Source organism: Mirounga angustirostris, unplaced genomic scaffold, assembly GCF_029215605.1.
Source record: "Mirounga angustirostris isolate CCGP_5_RB_7025 unplaced genomic scaffold, mMirAng1.0.hap1 SCAF_3, whole genome shotgun sequence".
NCBI lineage: Eukaryota > Metazoa > Chordata > Mammalia > Carnivora > Phocidae > Mirounga > Mirounga angustirostris.
Window position 1 is genome coordinate 138,075,764 of NW_026991711.1, and position 18,129 is coordinate 138,093,892.

General features: G+C 37.9%; 1 protein-coding gene across 2 annotated transcripts in view; it reads right to left on the bottom strand.

Moving 5' to 3' along the window:
• Positions 1 to 3,543: 3,543 nt before the first annotated feature.
• The window catches only part of GPR155 (G protein-coupled receptor 155), a 43,816-nt gene continuing 29,230 nt past the window's right edge, over positions 3,544 to 18,129 (bottom strand). The window contains exons 11-16 of one of the 2 annotated variants that reach the window (XM_045868589.3): positions 16,922 to 17,026; positions 12,222 to 12,358; positions 10,657 to 10,752; positions 8,229 to 8,293; positions 6,823 to 6,960; positions 3,544 to 4,477 (exon numbers count right to left, since the gene is read on the bottom strand). In XM_045868589.3, coding sequence (XP_045724545.1) covers positions 4,186 to 4,477; positions 6,823 to 6,960; positions 8,229 to 8,293; positions 10,657 to 10,752; positions 12,222 to 12,358; positions 16,922 to 17,026 — 833 coding nt within the window. In that variant the 3' untranslated portion in view covers positions 3,544 to 4,185. Of the gene's footprint in view, positions 4,531 to 6,822; positions 6,961 to 8,228; positions 8,294 to 10,656; positions 10,753 to 12,221; positions 12,359 to 16,921; positions 17,027 to 18,129 lie in introns of both variants that reach the window. The other variant, XM_045868590.3, reaches the window with a different exon arrangement.

Consider the following 18,129-nt stretch of genomic DNA (forward strand, 5'->3'; position numbering starts at 1 on the left):
ACGTATTTCTTAAGTAAAAAATATAGTAGCTGAAATTAAGCTTTTGTGGTTTTTTTTTTTTTTTTGGTTAACCCTTAAATGATGTGGTTTATTATTTACCACAGTGTAATAAACCCAGGGAATAGTTTAATAAATTGAGTACTTTAGAGAAAGCTAGTTTATTTGATCTTTGGTGAAAACATCAATTTATATATTAATCTTCAACCAAAAAAATTTTTATTTTTATTCCAGTATAATTAACATACAGTTTTATATTAGTTTCAGGTGTACAATATAGGGATTCAACAATTCCATCTATTATTCAGTGCTTATCAAGATAAGTGTACTCTTAATCCCCTTCACCTGTTTCACCCATCTCTCTCCCCCAACCCCAATCTGTTTGTTCTCTGTATGTAACAGTTTCTCTTTTGGTTTCTTTTTTTTTCCTTTGTTTTGTTTCTTAAATTTCACATATGAGTGAAATCATATGGTATTTGTCTTTGACTGACTTATTTCGCTTAGCATTATATTCTGTAGATCCATATTGTTGCAAATGGCAGGATTTCATTCTTTCTTATTGCTGAATAATATTCCATTGTGTGTGTGTGTATATATATATATATATATATCACATCTTTATCCATTCATCTAATGATGGACACTTGGTTATCTATTGCAAATAATGCTGTAATAAACATAGGGATGCATATATCCTTTCAAATTCATGTTTTTGTATTCTTTGGGTAAATACTCAGTAGTCCAATTCCTGGATCATGTGGTAGTTCTATTTTTAATTTTTTCTTCCTATTTTTAATTTTTTGAAGGACCTCCATACTGTTTTCCTCAGTGGCTACATCAGTTTGAGTTCTCACCAACAATGCACGAGGGTTCCTTTTTCTCCACATCCTCGCCAACACTTGTTGTTTCTTGTTTTCGATTTTAGCCATTCTGACAGGTGTGAGATGACATCTTATTGTGGTTTTGATTTGCATTTCCCTGATGGTGAGTGATACTGTGCATCTTTTCATGTGCTTGTGGACCATCTATATGTCTTCTTTGGAGAAATGTCTGTGTCTTCTGCCCATTTTTTAATTGGATTATTTGGCTTTTGGTGTCAAGTTGTGTAAGTTCTTTATATATTTCAGATACTAACCCTTTTTAAGTTATGTCATTTGCAAATATCTTCTCACATTCAGTAGATTGTCTTTTAGTTTTGTTGATCAACCAAAAATTTTGTCCTAGAAATAATTATGCAGCCTAGAATTTTGGAAATTTAGTTCCTACTTGTAAAATTTGCCAAAAACAGATTCAACAGAGTGAATGTTTTCTCTTTTTAATTAATTACTTCAGGCTTTTCTCATACCAATCATAGAAATTTATCATCTCACCTTTTCCTGAAGAATGGTGATTACATTTCTGATCCTGAACTGCGTTTCCAACCATCAGACATCACTTGACTACCTACGACCAGTGGTCTAAAGTAATTTAATATTTAACGTCATATGAGAATTGAAGGGGCAAAAACTAAGAGCTATATCCTACATAGCAAACATAAAATAATAGTTTTACATTTTTCTTGCTTTTACAAACTTAATGTCATTAATCGTTATGCTTAAAATTCCAAGCACACTCTACCTTATTCCAAAACTATTGAAGTTTAAACAAAAGCTATTCAGGGAATTAATCAGAACAAAGAAATGAACAACTTACCATACTGAATATTAGCCTAAAAGCGTAATTTTTTTTTTTAAGTAGTCTCTATACCCAACGTAGGGCTCGAACTCATGACCCTGAGATCAAGAGTTGCATGCTCTACCAACTGAGCCAGCCAGGCACCTAAAAGGGGTAGATTTAAATCAAAATTCTATCAGGTAATTTTCTCAGCTGTGACCCTGCATATTAAATATTATGAAATGTGCAAAGGACTCTGTCATATTGATTCATTAACAAAAAGTGCTTACTGAGTGCATAATTGAGCAAGGCCCTATGCATATAGATCCCCATGCATAGAGTCACGAAGAATGGAACAATCTCAGGAGACCCATTTTTTTTTTTTTAAAGATTTTATTTATTTATTTGACAGAGACAGAGACAGCAAGAGCAGGAACACAAGCAGGGGGAGTGGGAGAGGGAGAAGCAGGCTTCCTGCTGAGCAGGGAGCCCGATGTGGGACTCGATCCCAGGACCCTGGGATCATGACCTGAGCCGAAGGCAGTCGCTTAACCAACTGAGCCACCCAGGCGCCCTCAGGAGACCCATTTAACAAAACATTGAGGGGCGCCTGAGTGGCTCAGTCAGTTAAACGTCTGACTTTGGCTCAGGCCATGGTCTTAGGGTCCTGGGATTGAGCCCTACGTCGAGCTCCATGATGGGCTCCATGCTCAGTGGGGAGTCTCCTTGTCCCTCTGCCCCTCCCCCTGCTTGTGCTCTTTCTGTTTCTCTCTCAAAAAAATAAAATCTTAAAAAAAAAAATTGAAAATGTATAGAAAAGACCTCTGTGATGGCTTCTGCATTTTTCAGATTACTCAAAGAAAAGATGTTGGCAATGCAAGTTAAAATAGGTATTTTATTGAGAAACTCGCTTTGTCAGTGAGAGTAAAAGTTACAAATATTTTCATTTAACAAAATTAGCATATCCATAATCTTAAAAACATCCCTAAAAAGCCTTTGCTTATCTGAAACCTCAGATCAGTCAGATCCAGGGTTTTCTCTTAGTGTTTCCCATGGAAAAAGATGCTGCTCATTCCCTTCATGCAAATAACAGAACATGTGAAGTATGACTTGTTCACAAAACAAATTCTCCAGTTTGAGTTGCCTGCATGCATGTGAATTAATATCTGTACTGCTGTCACTATAAAAGTCTCCTGGTATAACAGTGAGGCTTTATGCTTACTCCTGAGCATTCTGAGACTTATAATGTGGTCATATGAAAAAAAGGGTCTTGCCGCAAGATAGTTCTGCTGAAAAAACATCTCCATTCCCTAATCATAACATAAAGTTGGTACAGGTTAATACTACACAATAAAGTATAATTTACTTGTTAAATACACCAGGCTTCCATGCAGATTTTTTTAAAAAATTACATATTTGTTGCATTAAAAGGGCAATGATTTAAATCTATAAATTATTTTCTAAATGGCTTTTACATGAGACATTAAAAGTATGAGAAAAATAAATACTTGAAACATGTTTTAAATAAGTTAAACCAGTACTGACACCTAACAAGTAGAGGTTCAAAGGTCATGTGAATAGATCTCTTTTTAATTTATTGAAGATAAAGCTTATCTGAGGGCAACACTGAATAATTTTCAAGTTTATAGATTTTTATACATGGATACTTTAAAAAGGCTAAATTCTAGATGTAAAAGTAGGATGTTAGGTTTAGAATTTTTAAATCTTGACTTGAACTATATAGATTTTTTTTCTTTTTAACTACAGGGAATAAAGTGATAGGGCTATCCTTCTGCACTGTGATGCTTTGTGCAAACACCAGAATTGATATATGACAATAATTTTGTTGATAAAATTTAAACAAAACTGCTGAAATTATTTTTAGTACAAAAGTTAAAGATTAGACTTCTGTTGATGGATTTTGGAGATAATATTTATGGTGATTCTTCTTCGCCTCCTGTGGCACAGATTAGTATTTTGGATACAAAAATAAGAGAAGATGAACTTCTAGTTCATCTAAAAACTTCTAGTTTTTAATGAGTACTATTTGTCAAGAAAACAGGAAAAAGAGAATAAGAAGGCCTTTTATCAGAATCATTAAAATTCTTTTTCAGGAGGTGCTATCAATAAGTGCAAAGTTATCATAATTTAACGTCCATTTCCTGCCAGCAGTATACCTGCCTAATTTGGCAATTTAAAGCAATAGTACATTGGATGTTGACTTTGAAATTATAGCAAACAGATGTGGGGAGCAATGTTTTAAAATGTTGGCATAACTAGTTTATAGTAATTATTATATTTATTATCAGAACTTTAAATTTTGACTTGGTTTTCTCTTTTTCCTAAGTCAGTTTCCTGTGTGTTTTCCATAGACATGAAATCACAAAATGTTCACATGGGGTGGGAACACATCTCACCAAATTTTACAGAAGAGGCAACTGAGGCTCAGAGAGATTATGATTTGCCCAAGGTCACACAGCTAACAAGAAACAGATCTGGGGCTGGAGTATGGCCCAGGGTTGTCTCCCTCATAATTTAGGTCTTAGGGGATGGGGATGAATGCTCAATCTCTTTATATGTTTCCTGTGGGGGTGTGTTTGCATTAATAGCAGGAGGACTCTGTTCAGGGCTCTTTTGAAGAAATCTATAAAACAAGTACTCATCCCGAAATTCATACTCGTTGGTAATATGTTGGATGACTCCCCCTTGCACCAGTCTATCTCCATATATCACAGCTTCCCCGCGGTCGGAGGCAAGGCCGACTTCAATGAGCCAGTTCACCATGTCACAGCCACAGAAGGTCCCGACAGATGTCTTTGCACCACACCTGTATGTCAAAGGAATGATTCACCCATATGTTCTGTAAACCCGGTATCAGCACTGCATGATAGAGGACAAGCAAGGAAAAACAGGAGACAGGGAAACACAGCATGATAGTTAAAAGTGTGGCAGGAATGAAACTATTCTGAATATAAAGGGTTTGTTAACTCACCTGACCCTAGAAAGATCCACCAGAAAAAAATAAAATATGCCAATAATGCTTGTGAAAACAGAAACATGTAAAAAAAATGACATAAGTAAATGCATCTACGAAGAAGCATTCTTTTTACAGTAGCTGGTCTTTTATGATCAGATCCATTCTGCAGACAGCTGAATAGTGTTCATTTTATAAGTTATACTCTTAGGTATAATAAGTAACTAAATTGTCTCAGAAACATTTAATAATATTTTTTACAAGCTCTTAAGAAGTGACTATTTTTACTAAACTACTCAAATCAAACGTCATTATTTTCTGTTTATCACAGTGCCTACAAACAGTCTTTCTTCTTGTCTTCAGCAGCAAGACATTCTTACTGATATGCTTGTCAAGAATTTGCATTAGGAAGTAAGGAAGGAATAAGTGTGATCTGTCTTGCTACAAATGTAAGGTCTTTAAAATGTACTTTGATGATGAATCTATTTCTTGATTATTTAAAATCTGTCTTGCTAATGCAAATGTGGGGTACCTCACGTATGAACAAATAAATAAGGGGAAGGGAAATGTTAAAGAACCAGTTCAATGAATTCTGTAGGTTTTCATACAAATATGTAAGAGACAACATGAATCTGTCCACAAGCATTAGTCAAGCTGTAAAACCTGAAGTGCTTGACAACAGGAAACAGCGGATGAAAATCAAGATGAAATGAGAAATCGGTGACAAACATTTTAGACCATTTAACCACCAAGGAGTATAGCGTTTCATAGAAAAATTAGAAAAGAGGTTAATATACATGAAAAATCTTCTCAAGTACATAAATCAAAATATTTTAACATCAGTATTTTGCTTAGTAATAAGATATCTTAATTTATGCTTTGCCACGCAAACATCACTTTGAAAAAAAGCCTGAATATTACCACCTCTGTCTGATCCTTCTCCCTGCTTGTTGATTTTTAACTTATAGCCTAACAAACACCTTGTAATCCCAGACACCAACTGAATAGCACTTGCTTCCTGATGACTGACCAGGAAGCTCCAAGCGCAGTGCATGGAACTGTACAGAATGCCAAGAATGTGCCGTCACATAGGACGCACAGCAGCCCCATCAGCCAGTGTCCGCTCAGCTAGAAGCAAGAGTCATGCTTCTGACAGTAGGCAGTCACGGTGGGCCTTTCTGAAGGGGAGTGCCCTTTCTTCCTTTAAAAAAAACAACTGTAAATTGTTGGAACTAGCCACAGATGGAACTTTGAAGTAATTCTGTTTGGCTCTTGAAGGGTAAGAAACTAACTTTTCTTCATAGTTTACCATTTCCAGAAACTGAGCTTGGACCATCATATAGATTTTGCTATCCACTTCAAAGACATGTTATCTAACTTCAAATAAGAGGAAAACAAAGGTTTAGAGAATCGAACTGGCCTGACGTCACATAGCTAGTAAGTGGCAGATTCAGGACCTGGCCTCTGGTATCGGTGCACAACCAGTGAGTCCCCTTTCCACTAGCTATACCAGGCCTCCTTTTGGTTATAATAAAATATACTGGCATAAGAGGTTAAATATATCACCCTGAATGGTAATCTGCATAAATTTGTAAATACGTAGTTATACACATAAACATATTTGGTTATGTTGTGTTTTTTTTCCTCTTTTATGACAACCAAAAATCATGGCACTTTAACATTCATTTCCTGCTGCATCCTCCATACCTTGAGGATTAGAAGAATAAATATGATGTCATAGACTGAAGATTAGGACTTGAAGGGAAAAATAAGCAGCCAAATTAATTAAAATACAAATTTCATTTCATTTTTTTGACAATGTCATTAATAATACGAAATAACATACCGCTAGGAGATGGAGAATAGAAAGCCACTTCTAAATCCAGTGTATCTCATAGCTTTGTGAGACACTACTGGCCAACGTGAAGTGAATGTTAATATTTCACGACACCTTGGTTCATTCTAAATTAGTTTTCACATTTTATATGGAAATCGGCAGTTATATAACATTTAGAAAGTGTAAAAATCTTATATATTCTGTTTCTTAAACTATACACTGACCCATAGCTATTTTCACTTTTACATGTAAACATGCTATTGGAAATAACAACGATGTAGTTAGTTAAAACCACATTACTTAGCCTGTTACAAACCAAAATTAATCATCTAAAATATAATTATCTGGAATTTGTACTTACCTTCTTTCCTTGACAATGTTTCGGATGCAGAGGTCACGGTGATAATGGATAAATTGCTGACAGGTCATTTTTATTTCCTCAGAAACAGGAGAACCCCTGTTTTCTGCTGTCTCTTTATTATTCCATAGGAATTCAAGTCTAAAAACCAAAATTTATGGAGGCCACTTTTAAGGAAATGAAAGCACTGAGAGAAAACCCCTTCTTGCTTATCACCCCATTAACATGGCTCTTTCAAAGCTAACATCTAAAACATCCAGATCTCATTAGTCTCCGAGGCAAAGACATAACCTGCACTTGGTTTCCTGGTCCAAGCAGGTAGGGTGGGGGTGAGGTGAGGCAGGGTGGGAGACTTGAGACTTGAACGTTTTATAAACCCTCCTGACATATTTGATCCATTTCAGTTTCTGCCAATAAATGAAGGTCTTTTCTTATTCTACATTCTACTGTTTTAAGTTGCAAAAATTACTTACAGAGATCAAGTATTTTATTTAATCATTTTCCAATTTCAGTACCAAAGAGACAAATACTAGGATCTGGAATACAGCACATTTCTGTTTCTGTCACCTCGGACAATAGATCTGTTGACTATTTTACCTGATCAACATTATGAAGCTGTTAACTAAGTTCAAATACTTTCCTATTACACTTTTCCTCCTTAATGAAATGATTATGACCCTAGCAACTACATCTTAATAATGTGATGATGTTAATGATGACAAAAAAGAAGAAGGAGAAGAAAGAAGAGTGACCATATACTGGGTACTTTTTATATAGTTGGTTGGATAAATTCCACTAGTACTTCTAATTTCTACTAATTTTGACTTTGAAAACAAATGAGGATATACAAAGACTTGTGCCCCCCTTTCCTGCCACTCCCAAGTTGGAGAATTCCCACTTCATTATTATATTCACACTATCACTGTTATTATAAAGAAATTCCCAATCGGAATCTAAAGAAACTCTTCACCAAGCAAATAAAAAACAAAAGTTTAGCAAGAAGAGAATTTAAGTTTTCTATAAATTGTCAGTTTGATAGAAAGAGAAATCCTATTGTCAAAGGAGAACCTATATTGTCAAATACAGACCTTTGGGGGCACACCATCTATTATTTCCATTTCTAAATACACTTCCAAGTTTCATTTTACTTTATGTAGTTAATGGCATAGGTAGAAGTCAGCATCCATTAATTCTTGGTAAAATGCAAATGACAATGTTGGATTAATAGGAGTTCTTCCAACATTTTCTCTGCAGTTATTTACAACAGATATGTGAATCAACATATAACCTTTCTGCAGTGTTTAATTTACCCTTTCTGTAGTCTCCTAGCAGTTACTAAAGGCTTAAAAATATCAGTATCTTAATAGAATGGCCTTGTCATTACAGGTTTATTTCAAAACTAAATTTACCTTCTTTTGAAAGGCAGAATGATTAAATGTTTGTCCAATCCAAAGATGCCAAAGGAAATAAATCCCTATGGAAGAAGAAAAGTTATAGTTATGAGTTCAACACTAAAACATTAAGACTGGGAAGTTATGGAAGTCACCATATTTAGTGCAGAGGGAAGCAAATCCATAGTGATTAGAGCAATATTGTAAGGCAGGCCCTCTAAAGTTTAATGCCTGGAGGCAGTTATGATACTTGGCTGCCTCTTTCCAGTCACCTATCCTACGAATTATGTTGGATAACCGGTTTAAACCAGTACTGAGCGATCACATCTTCATGCTAGCTTACTGAAGAAAAATGGAAATATTTAAAAGTTTTATGTCGGGGTGCCTGAGTGGCTCAGGCGTTAAGCGTCTGCCTTCAGCTCAGGTCATGGTCCTGGGGTCCTGGGATCGAGCCCTGCATCGGGCTCTCTGCTCTGCGGGAAGCCTGCTTCTGCCTCTCCCACTCCCCTTGCGGGGTGTTCCCTCTCTTGCTGTGTCACTGTCAAATAAATAAATAAATAAATCTTAAACAAAAAAATAAAAGCTTTATGTCTTTTTTCACCTCTTTTTAAAAAAGAAAATAAATTAGCTCCTATTGTGCTTAGGTATTTATTGTTTTTCTGTTAACACTTGAGAAATGATAGAATTATATAGTATCTGGTTATAATGAAGTAACTGAACAAACTTTATGTGAAATGAAGTTGGCTAGGTGCCTAGGGAAAGGCTTTGAAGGATTTGGGGGTGATGAAGCAAAATGGCACCAGAAGTCAGCCACACATCAGGACAATTGGGACTGCTTGGAGAGGCAGGAGCCTGGGAGCTGCCATTTGTCAGGCACAGTGGGATAAGGGTCTAAGTGCAAGTTGGTGGGAGGTGGGATGAAGAATGTAACATATTGCACGAAGGATCTACCTTTCTTCACCCCCAAACTACAAACAACCAAAAAGGAATGATCTTACTACAACACCTATATAGAATGTGGTGGTGGTGGTGTGTGGGGGTGTATATCTCTCTCCTTTGAAACACTTGGGCCATTAGCTGTGGGGGCATCATTTCAAATGCAACATTCCTGGCATTAGCTTCTTTGTGAAGCCTTCTCAGTGCCAGTCTTGGGGTGACTCAGCCTGGAGTGGCTTTCCTGAATACAAAATGCTGAGTGAGACTGAGTTTTCAACCTAGTATTTTATAGGTCTTGGGTACAGAATCAGATCTTACATAGAATCACAAAGTGAGGCGGGCATCGAGTAGCTTGGGATACTCAAGTCTATCTGTAATAAACTGAATGGGTCACTTATCTATCTGGACAGAGTCATTTTGCTCCCACAATAATGGCAAAACAAACTGGAAATATTTCAAGAAATTAATGTGCCTGGGTGGCTCAGTCATTAAGCGTCTGCCTTTGGCTCAGGTCATGATCCCAGGGTCCTTGGATTGAGCCCTGCATCGGGCTCCCTCCTCCTCGAGGAGTCTGCTTCTTCCTCTCCTTCTGCCCCTGCTTGTGTTCCCTCTCTCACTATCTCTCTCCGTCAAATAAATAAATAAAATCTTTAAAAAAAAAAAAGAAATTAATGTTAGGGTAAAAAGTGTGGGACTCTTTACTGATAAATGTTAACTGACTCGGTTGATTATTAAAACCCCGTGATTTCAAACACAGTATTTTTTCAACCCGATACTTAATCTGGGGACTAATATTCTCTAATTAAAAGGTAAGGGATTAAAAACAGAATCACATTTTGAACTTTACACATAAAAATATCTTCCCAATACATAAAACATCACTTACTCTTAAATATCCATTTTAATAGTGACATAAAAACAATAGCACCTATTATATTAGTTCTTCATGGAATTTTAGTTTCTAATTTGTAAACTGGGAATGATAATGTCTACTTTGTAGGTATTCTTGTGACGTTTAAGCAAGATGACTAAAGTATCATGCTTATCCCTGGCCAAAATTTATTTATCTACCACATGATTTTCTAAAAAGATTTAAGTACCTATTGTTCAAGAAACATTGAAATGTAAATGAAATGATGTTCATCAATTTAAGTGATGAAACTAAAGGCTCAGAGAAGGTAAGTCTTCTTCCCAAAGTGACTTATTAAGACCATCACAAAGTTTAAAAAGAAGCTGGAACATCTTGTTCCTGCTTAAATTATCATTCTTTATTTTAAAACCAAAGCAAAAAACGATTTGGTGTTTCTGACTGAAACACTGCGGGTGCATTCTGAGGACTTGAACCAACACGGAGACCGGCAGCCCCTGCCAGCTGTCATGTACCAGCAGCCGGCAAACCAACTAAACCCTTTCGATTTAAAAGAAAACAACAACATCCGCACCACTGCCCCCCAAACAGCCCATGCAGGAAAACAGAAAAAAGCCTTCCAAGTTCTCAGGGAATAAATACCTGGCCAAAGTTAAATACAGCACAGAAAAACTGTAACTCAACATAGAGTCTTCCAGGTTCTTGGTTGAATAGCCACCACAAACAACTGGAAAGATTCTGTAAAGGAAGGTGAAAATAGTATTTTAAAATGAAGCTAGCTAATCATTTCTCTCTATCCAGAACACAGTACAATAACTTATCTGCTTAATAATCAGGCAGAAAAAGACTAAAAGGAAAAACACCGACAGAATATAGAGGCTTTGTCTTTTGAACAAGAGGTGTCAACCTCTCCTCTTGACAGATGTCATTCAAACAGCATCTAATTTGATCAGACTTGAAGCAAGAAGACATGAGCCATAATACAGAAGCTTACATAATACATCAGGACTGCCGACTAGCCTAAGACAGGACTGATTTTAAAATTAGTTCTACACAATCAAAACAATCACATCGCTAAGCGGCCGTTCTTGGCAGCATTTACTTTTTGATTATTTTTCTTAAACAGCAGTTAAAATGGTGCTGGCTGATAGCATTCTATGTAACAAGCATCCCCACGTAAAAAGGTTTCTTCATACGTTATATGGTCCATCTCCCATCTCTAGGCAAGTTACACTTGAACCATCTCAAAGAATTATATAATAGTAACTGATAATTCACAAAAGAGGACATAAAACTAATTCTAAAAGCCCCTAGTAATCAGAGAAATGCATTGAAAAAATAAAGTGCTATATTTCACTTACAAAATTATCAAATTTTAAAATTTATAACATTCAGTGCTGGTGAGAGTACTTTTACAAATCTATACTACTCCTTCAGAAAACAATTTGATAGAATGCATCCAAAGGCACTGAAGTATTTGTACTCTTTGATCCAGATTTCCCAACCTTGAGAGTCTATCATACGGAAATATTGCATGGAGATGTTTATTTAAGCATTTTGAAGAACTAGGAATAATCATCCCTAAGAAAGTGGTTGAGAAAATGATAATGTATCTCCTCTATGGTTTATTAAGGAGCCATTTAAAGTAACAGTTCGGAACAACTGTGTAGCAAGATGAAAATGGTTGACATAGGTGACAAAGCAGGGTATAAATCTGTATGACAATTAGAACAATGAAAAAATGTATTAAAAATAGAAGGTGGTAATCTCACAACTATCTATTGTATGAAGTGGTTGTGTTATTTTCATAACGAAAAATTCTGTTTAAAAGCTTATTTATCTGAGGAATGTCTCCTGCGAGACCACGTAGGCATTTACCCACTGAGGTCAGTCTTGGAAGGAATACGTTAGAATAAGTGGCCCCGTACACAACGTGGGGATACCTGGTTTTACCAGATTCTAGGTTCAGAGAATAGAGTAAACGACTCTAAGCAGAAGAGGCTATTGGGGCATTTAGGCAGCAGAGTGCTGTGAATTCTTCATTCCCCTTGGTCCCCAAAACAGCTCAAGATCAGGATTCAGATTGGCCTCCTTGTCACCCACCCCTCCCAGAAGCAGCAACTAAGTTTCCCCCAGATGCCTGAATAAAATCTTTTCCAAACATTTAAAGAAATGGCCCCAAAACAAAAATCAGAAGAAACATTTACAGCAAACAGGCCAATAATGAGAAGTAAACACAGCAACACATGACGAGTCAGTTGCTGGTCTCCACTCTGTAGATACTGCTCTTCTTCCTGGACTAACATGCAGGTCTGGGAGTTACAGCGACTCACACAATGATCATCTATAAGACAGTAAGTACAACAATTTGTAATCAGAGCTTTTTATTTGAATGCATTTTAAATTCATAATGACTTTCGAAGCAAACCAGCGCATATGCACATTCAGCTCAGCATCAGTATATTATTTTAGATGAAATCTGAGGAAGGCTCCTTCATGTGGTCTCAGGAGAGTTCTACTTGTCAAGTGGTTTCATCTGACAAAATACAAGTAGGATGCCATAGTTCCCTTCTACACTATTTAACGGTATAACGCATATATTTTTTAAGACCAGGTTTACTGTATCTACTTATAGAATTTTTCTTTTCTTTTTTTTTAAGATTTTATTTATTTATTTGACAGAGAGAGAGCAAGAGAGGGAACACAAGCAGGGGGAGAGAGAGAGAGAGAAGCAGGCTTCCCGCTGAGCAGGGAGCCTAATGCGGGGCTCGATCCCAGGACCCTGGGATCACGACCTGAGCCGAAGGCAGACGCTCAACTGACTGAGCCACCCAGGCGACCCCTCTACTTATAGAATTTTCTACACCAAGAACACACAAATACTTTTTATTAAAGTAGGATCATACAAAGGCACAGTTTGGCAGCGTGCTTTTTTTTTTTTTTTTTACTTAGCAACACTGGGTGATTCCCTCATGCCATTAGCTGTTATTATAGCCATTAGCTATACATTATAAATATATATATCTTAATTTCTTTTTTTAAGGCTCAATTAATAGCTCATGTTTCATCTGTAACAAATCTACATATTGGTCATGGATATCCTAGTTTGGCTAACTGTAACACAAATGTACTACTCCCCCTTGCCTTTCATTAAAGAGTTTAAAATCTGCCTTAGAAAAGACCTTTAAGAAATCAAAACTGTTATACACCATTCTGTTGACATGAGAAGCAAGTCCAAATCACAGGTATGACCCTTCTCTGGCCTAGACTAGCTAGAGGGGAGGGGCCTTTCTCAAGAAACCCGTGTTTTCCTGCCTCAGCTCCACTATGTCCATGGCCCCCAAAGCAGGGGAAAACATTTTTTACGAAATGGATGTCTAGTCTAACATACAGTCTGATTTTAAAAAGTCAAAGATGAAAACCACAATTTTATAGCTCTTAACCCTCAAGGTAACCATAAAAATCTGTATTTCCTAGCACCCCTTTCCAGAAAGAGACATATGCAGTCATTAAATGTGGTCCAACATTGCGGCTTACGGGACGGGGGAAGCGCACAGTGTTGCTATGTGAAAAGAAAGCAGGCTGCCAAACTGTCTCTCTAGTATGATCCTACTTTAATAAAAATTATTTGTGTATATCTTAGTGTACAAAAATTCTATCAGTATATATAATAAACCTGGTCTTAAAATACTGCACACAGATATTACAAAAATGGATAAAAATAAATTTTATTATCTTTCATTTGCCTTTTTTACACATTGCAACATTGATTTTGCCTTTGTGCTGTGCCAGTGTTTTGGGGATGAGGAATTAACTATACTGCTAAGCTCTAAAAATTCTCCCTTGTTCATGGTTTGATTTCCTCTAGCCTTTCTTTATTTCAGGCGTAAGGAATGATACTAAATTATATGAGTAGATGAAGTCCATATGTGATGGCTTTCTTTCTATATGACTTTTACAAAATAGGATCAGAAAATGAAAGAAGCTCCTATATAAAAGACTTTTCAGGAATCAGCATTATTCATGAAGAAAATGACAGATAAGAAAAGCATAATTTCCAGAGACAAAAAAATTGTTAAATTACATATTGAATTTGTTGACAGACTTTACTATTAGGTATATTGTGTAGGGAGAAAACATAAGGAGAAAAGCCTTGAGGATTGTGATGTAAAGTAAAGAAACATTAGTTTAGGAAAGTGGCATACAAAACTGAAAGACAGTTTAACTGAACACCAAATGGGGTTTCCTAGCAGAAAGTCAGTGAAGGCCCAACATCTGATATATTTTCACTTCTTTCTATAGAAATGTGAGTTCCACTATTTAAGATTCATTACTAGCCAGTAGACAGCAGCCAAATATAAACCCTGCTTGCCTAATAACAACCACTACTATTGCAACTATGTTTAATGAGCATTTACTATGTATTCCACACACTGTGCTAAGTGATTTGCATACATCCTTATTTATAATCCTCACATTTCTTAAATAAAAGTGAAATGCCTTTGACAACAATACAGTTGACATATATTTCACCATGTCTTAAGAGGGCTTTTGGGGGTTTCCCTTTCTAACTTAATTACAAATAAGCATAATCAACTGAAAGTGCATTGCAATTTCACGTAAGTGTGTTCAGTTGTTTTAAATAATTTGAATTCCATTGTGCGTGCATGGGTATGATCCAAGATAGTGGCATAGGAACACCCTGAACTCATCCCCCATAGATACACCAAATCTACCACTCTATACGGAATAACTCCCACCTAAAAAGAACTGAAACTAGCTGGCCCGCTTCCTCCAACACAAGGGAAAAATGGCCACATCAAGCCAGGTAGGAAAGGCAGAAATGCAATCTCACCGAAAAGCTCACCCTGGGTACAGTGACTCACTATACAGATCCTCACAGAAGGATCTCACAGGCTTAGAACTTCCTGAGCAGTGAGGGGATTGTGCTCCACATCAGGGACCCCAACCCTTGGGACCTGTACCAGACATATGAGGCCCCAAGAAAGTCTGGTTCTGGAAACATGGGGCTTATGTCCAGGGGGCCCAAGGGCTACGGGGATCTGAGATACTCCTTTTGAGGGGCTCATGCATGGACTCACCCGTCTGGGGAACCAGCACAAAGGCAGCTGTTTGAGAAGTGACTAGATTATATGTGAAGGAGATTCAACTGCTAATCTTAAAAGATTCACTGGAATTTTTCTTGTGGATGGAGCTGCTGGAGAGTGCCAGTTTTTACACTCTCCCTCTACCTTGCCAGGGTAGGCAGGTGCGTGCAAACATAACATGGCTCAAACCAAGGCACGTCCCTCCCAGAATGCTCTTCTCCAGCTCTGCTAAAATTGCAGGTGTGCCCCGCCCCGGACGCTCTTTCCTGGCACAGGCCTGTCCCACACCCAACACTCTCCCGCAGCCTTGCTAAAGCTGGTGGGTGAACTCAGTCCACACAGAAGCCACCCACTTGCCTGGCTCTGGTGGCTCGGAGGTTTGTGCTTCTAGGCTCCACAGGTTTGTAACATTTGGAAAGATAGTTCTGGACAGGATACCACATCCTGGGCAATACACAGACAGCAAACTGAAATACACCCCCAGAGTGCACATGAAAAAGACCCATTTGATCGCCCAGGAGCTTTAACCTGAGGGACAGGCTTCAGGTTAAAGCCACACGTCTAAAGGCTACAGAAGCACTCTGGAGGATGCAGGCAGAGACAGCATCTGTGCAAACCCCACCCCCCACCTCGGCCTTGCCACAGCTCACTGGTATCTCCCAGAAAGGATCTTTTACACTTGACTGAAGCCCTAATTCTTGGCAATTGCACCCAGGGGATACCTTCAGATCTCCTGGTCTAGAGGTCAGCAGGGTCTACGATTGTGGTCCCACAGGACTGTATATATTTGCATACTTTAAGAGCTGCTGCCTGAGAATCTGGCTTCCAATCAGCCTGAATCTAGGTCCCTCCCTTCGCACCCGTCCTAGCACACCCTCAACAACTGGGACTATCAAGAATAAGTCAGGCTAGACAATCACAAAGGGTCTAGAGACAACCAAGAGCTAGGGCAAGGTTGAAAACAGACTGGTGGTTATCAGAGGGGAAGGGGGTTAGGGGAGGGTGAAAAGAGTGAAGGGGGTCAATTGTATGGCCACGGATGGTAACTAGACTTATTGTGGTGATCACTGTGTAATATGTACAAATATTGAACTATTATGTTGTACACCTTATACTAATATAATGCTACATACCAATTTTAGCTCAAACAAATAAATAAACTGAAATTCAGACCACAAATGTAATTCAGTCTTCTACTCTGTATGTCAAAGTTCATTACTTTCAAAGATTTTTCTTATTTTATAAGAAAGGGTATATTTAAAGTCTATAGATTCAAAATGTAATTAAGCACTAATTGGTCCTGGCCCCAAAGGAGATGAGTGGGGGAAAAGTCTTAGCTGCTAAAATAAGAAAAGAGTCCCTCCCCCAAAAAATGGTACTTGGGGCAAACTTCTTGGAATTATCACATGGGTTAAATTTATTGGAAAACATGTCTATAATACTACCAATTACTATATTATAAGAACTTAATTTTTTTAATATTATTTTTTTAAGTAGGCTCCATGTCTAGTGTGGAGCCCAACTCAGTGTCTGAACTCACAACCCTGAGACCAAGACCCGAGCTGAGATCAAGAGTCGGATGCTTAACCAACTGAGCCACCCGGGTTCCCCGAACTTTATTTTTTTAAATGAGTATCCTATCTATGCACAATTATTATCCTATTAGCACTTTTCCCCATCTTATTTGAGAATACATAAGCAGTGTAGCTTCTATGAAATCCTGAGCCGAAATCTTTTACGGTGTAAGGAGAGGAATCTTCTGTTCCTTAGGCCCATCCTCATGGCCTGGAGGCACTTACTTTTCTCAAACGAAGGAGTCACAGGCCCACTGGCGCCTGTGTTTCCTACTGTCTCGGTGGATGGGCAGTGCAATCCACCATCTCCCATTGAGCAGGAGCAGCAACCTATATAGATAAAATAACATAGGAGAATAAGGCCCAACCACAACAGAAATGGACAACTTCAAGAGATGCCAAACCAGACCAAACCAGACAACCCACCCACTCATACACACACACAAATTTCCCATGCAGCCACAATGGAAATGTGTTCACACGGTGTCTATCGAGAAGAATTTACATGTGCTTATACAGAGGTTAACATTTAAGGAGTGGCAGGAAAGGACCAGCTCCTCTGTATATTGTCTCCTCGTTGCATGACAAGGAAGAGTGTTTTGATCCATGCTGCTTTTATTAGTTACCACTGTGCTTTGAGAACTAAGAATTTAAACACTTTCTTCAAAAACAGCTTTTTTTCATCACATCAACGCTCTATTGTTTACTGTAGTTAATTGAAGCTCCTTGGTCTGAATTTGAAAGCTCCTGAGGACTTGGCCCCTCTTACCCTATCCAACCATCCCCACTGTCCAACAAGGCGTCTTCCTTCTTTCCGGACAATTCTTTAGTGTCCTCCACAAACCCCATGCCTTTTCGGGTCCGCAGACCTGGTTAGACACATGTGCAATTCCCACTCTTGTCAATTCTTTGAAATCCTCTCTTCCTTTATGTTCAGCTCAAGACTTGCTTCTTTCAAGAAGGTGTTTCCTTTTTTTTTTTTTTTTAAAGATTTTATTTATTTATTTGAGAGAGAGAGAGACAGCACGAGAGGGGAGAGAGTCAGAGGGAGAAGCAGGCTCCCTGCTGAGCCAAGAGCCATGTGGGACTCAATCCCAGGACTCCAGGACCATGACCTGAGCCGAAGGCAGTTGCTTAACCAACTGAACCACCCAGGCGCCCAAGAAGGTGTTTCCTACTAGTCTAGAAAATGCAGTCAAAACAATTCTATTTTTTCGTCTTTTCAAACATATACTGCTGAAAAGCTCTTGCTGCTTTATAGGTAGATTGGTTTATGGAAGTTCACTGAGACATCTGCTATAGAGCTATAGTTTCTCTTCTACGTAGTCAGAGGATGCACGCGGTGTCCTTTAAACACAGATATAAGACATGGTGCTCCTTGACATGGATTCTTTTTTTTTTTTCTGGTGTGGATTCTAATAGATAATAAGTTC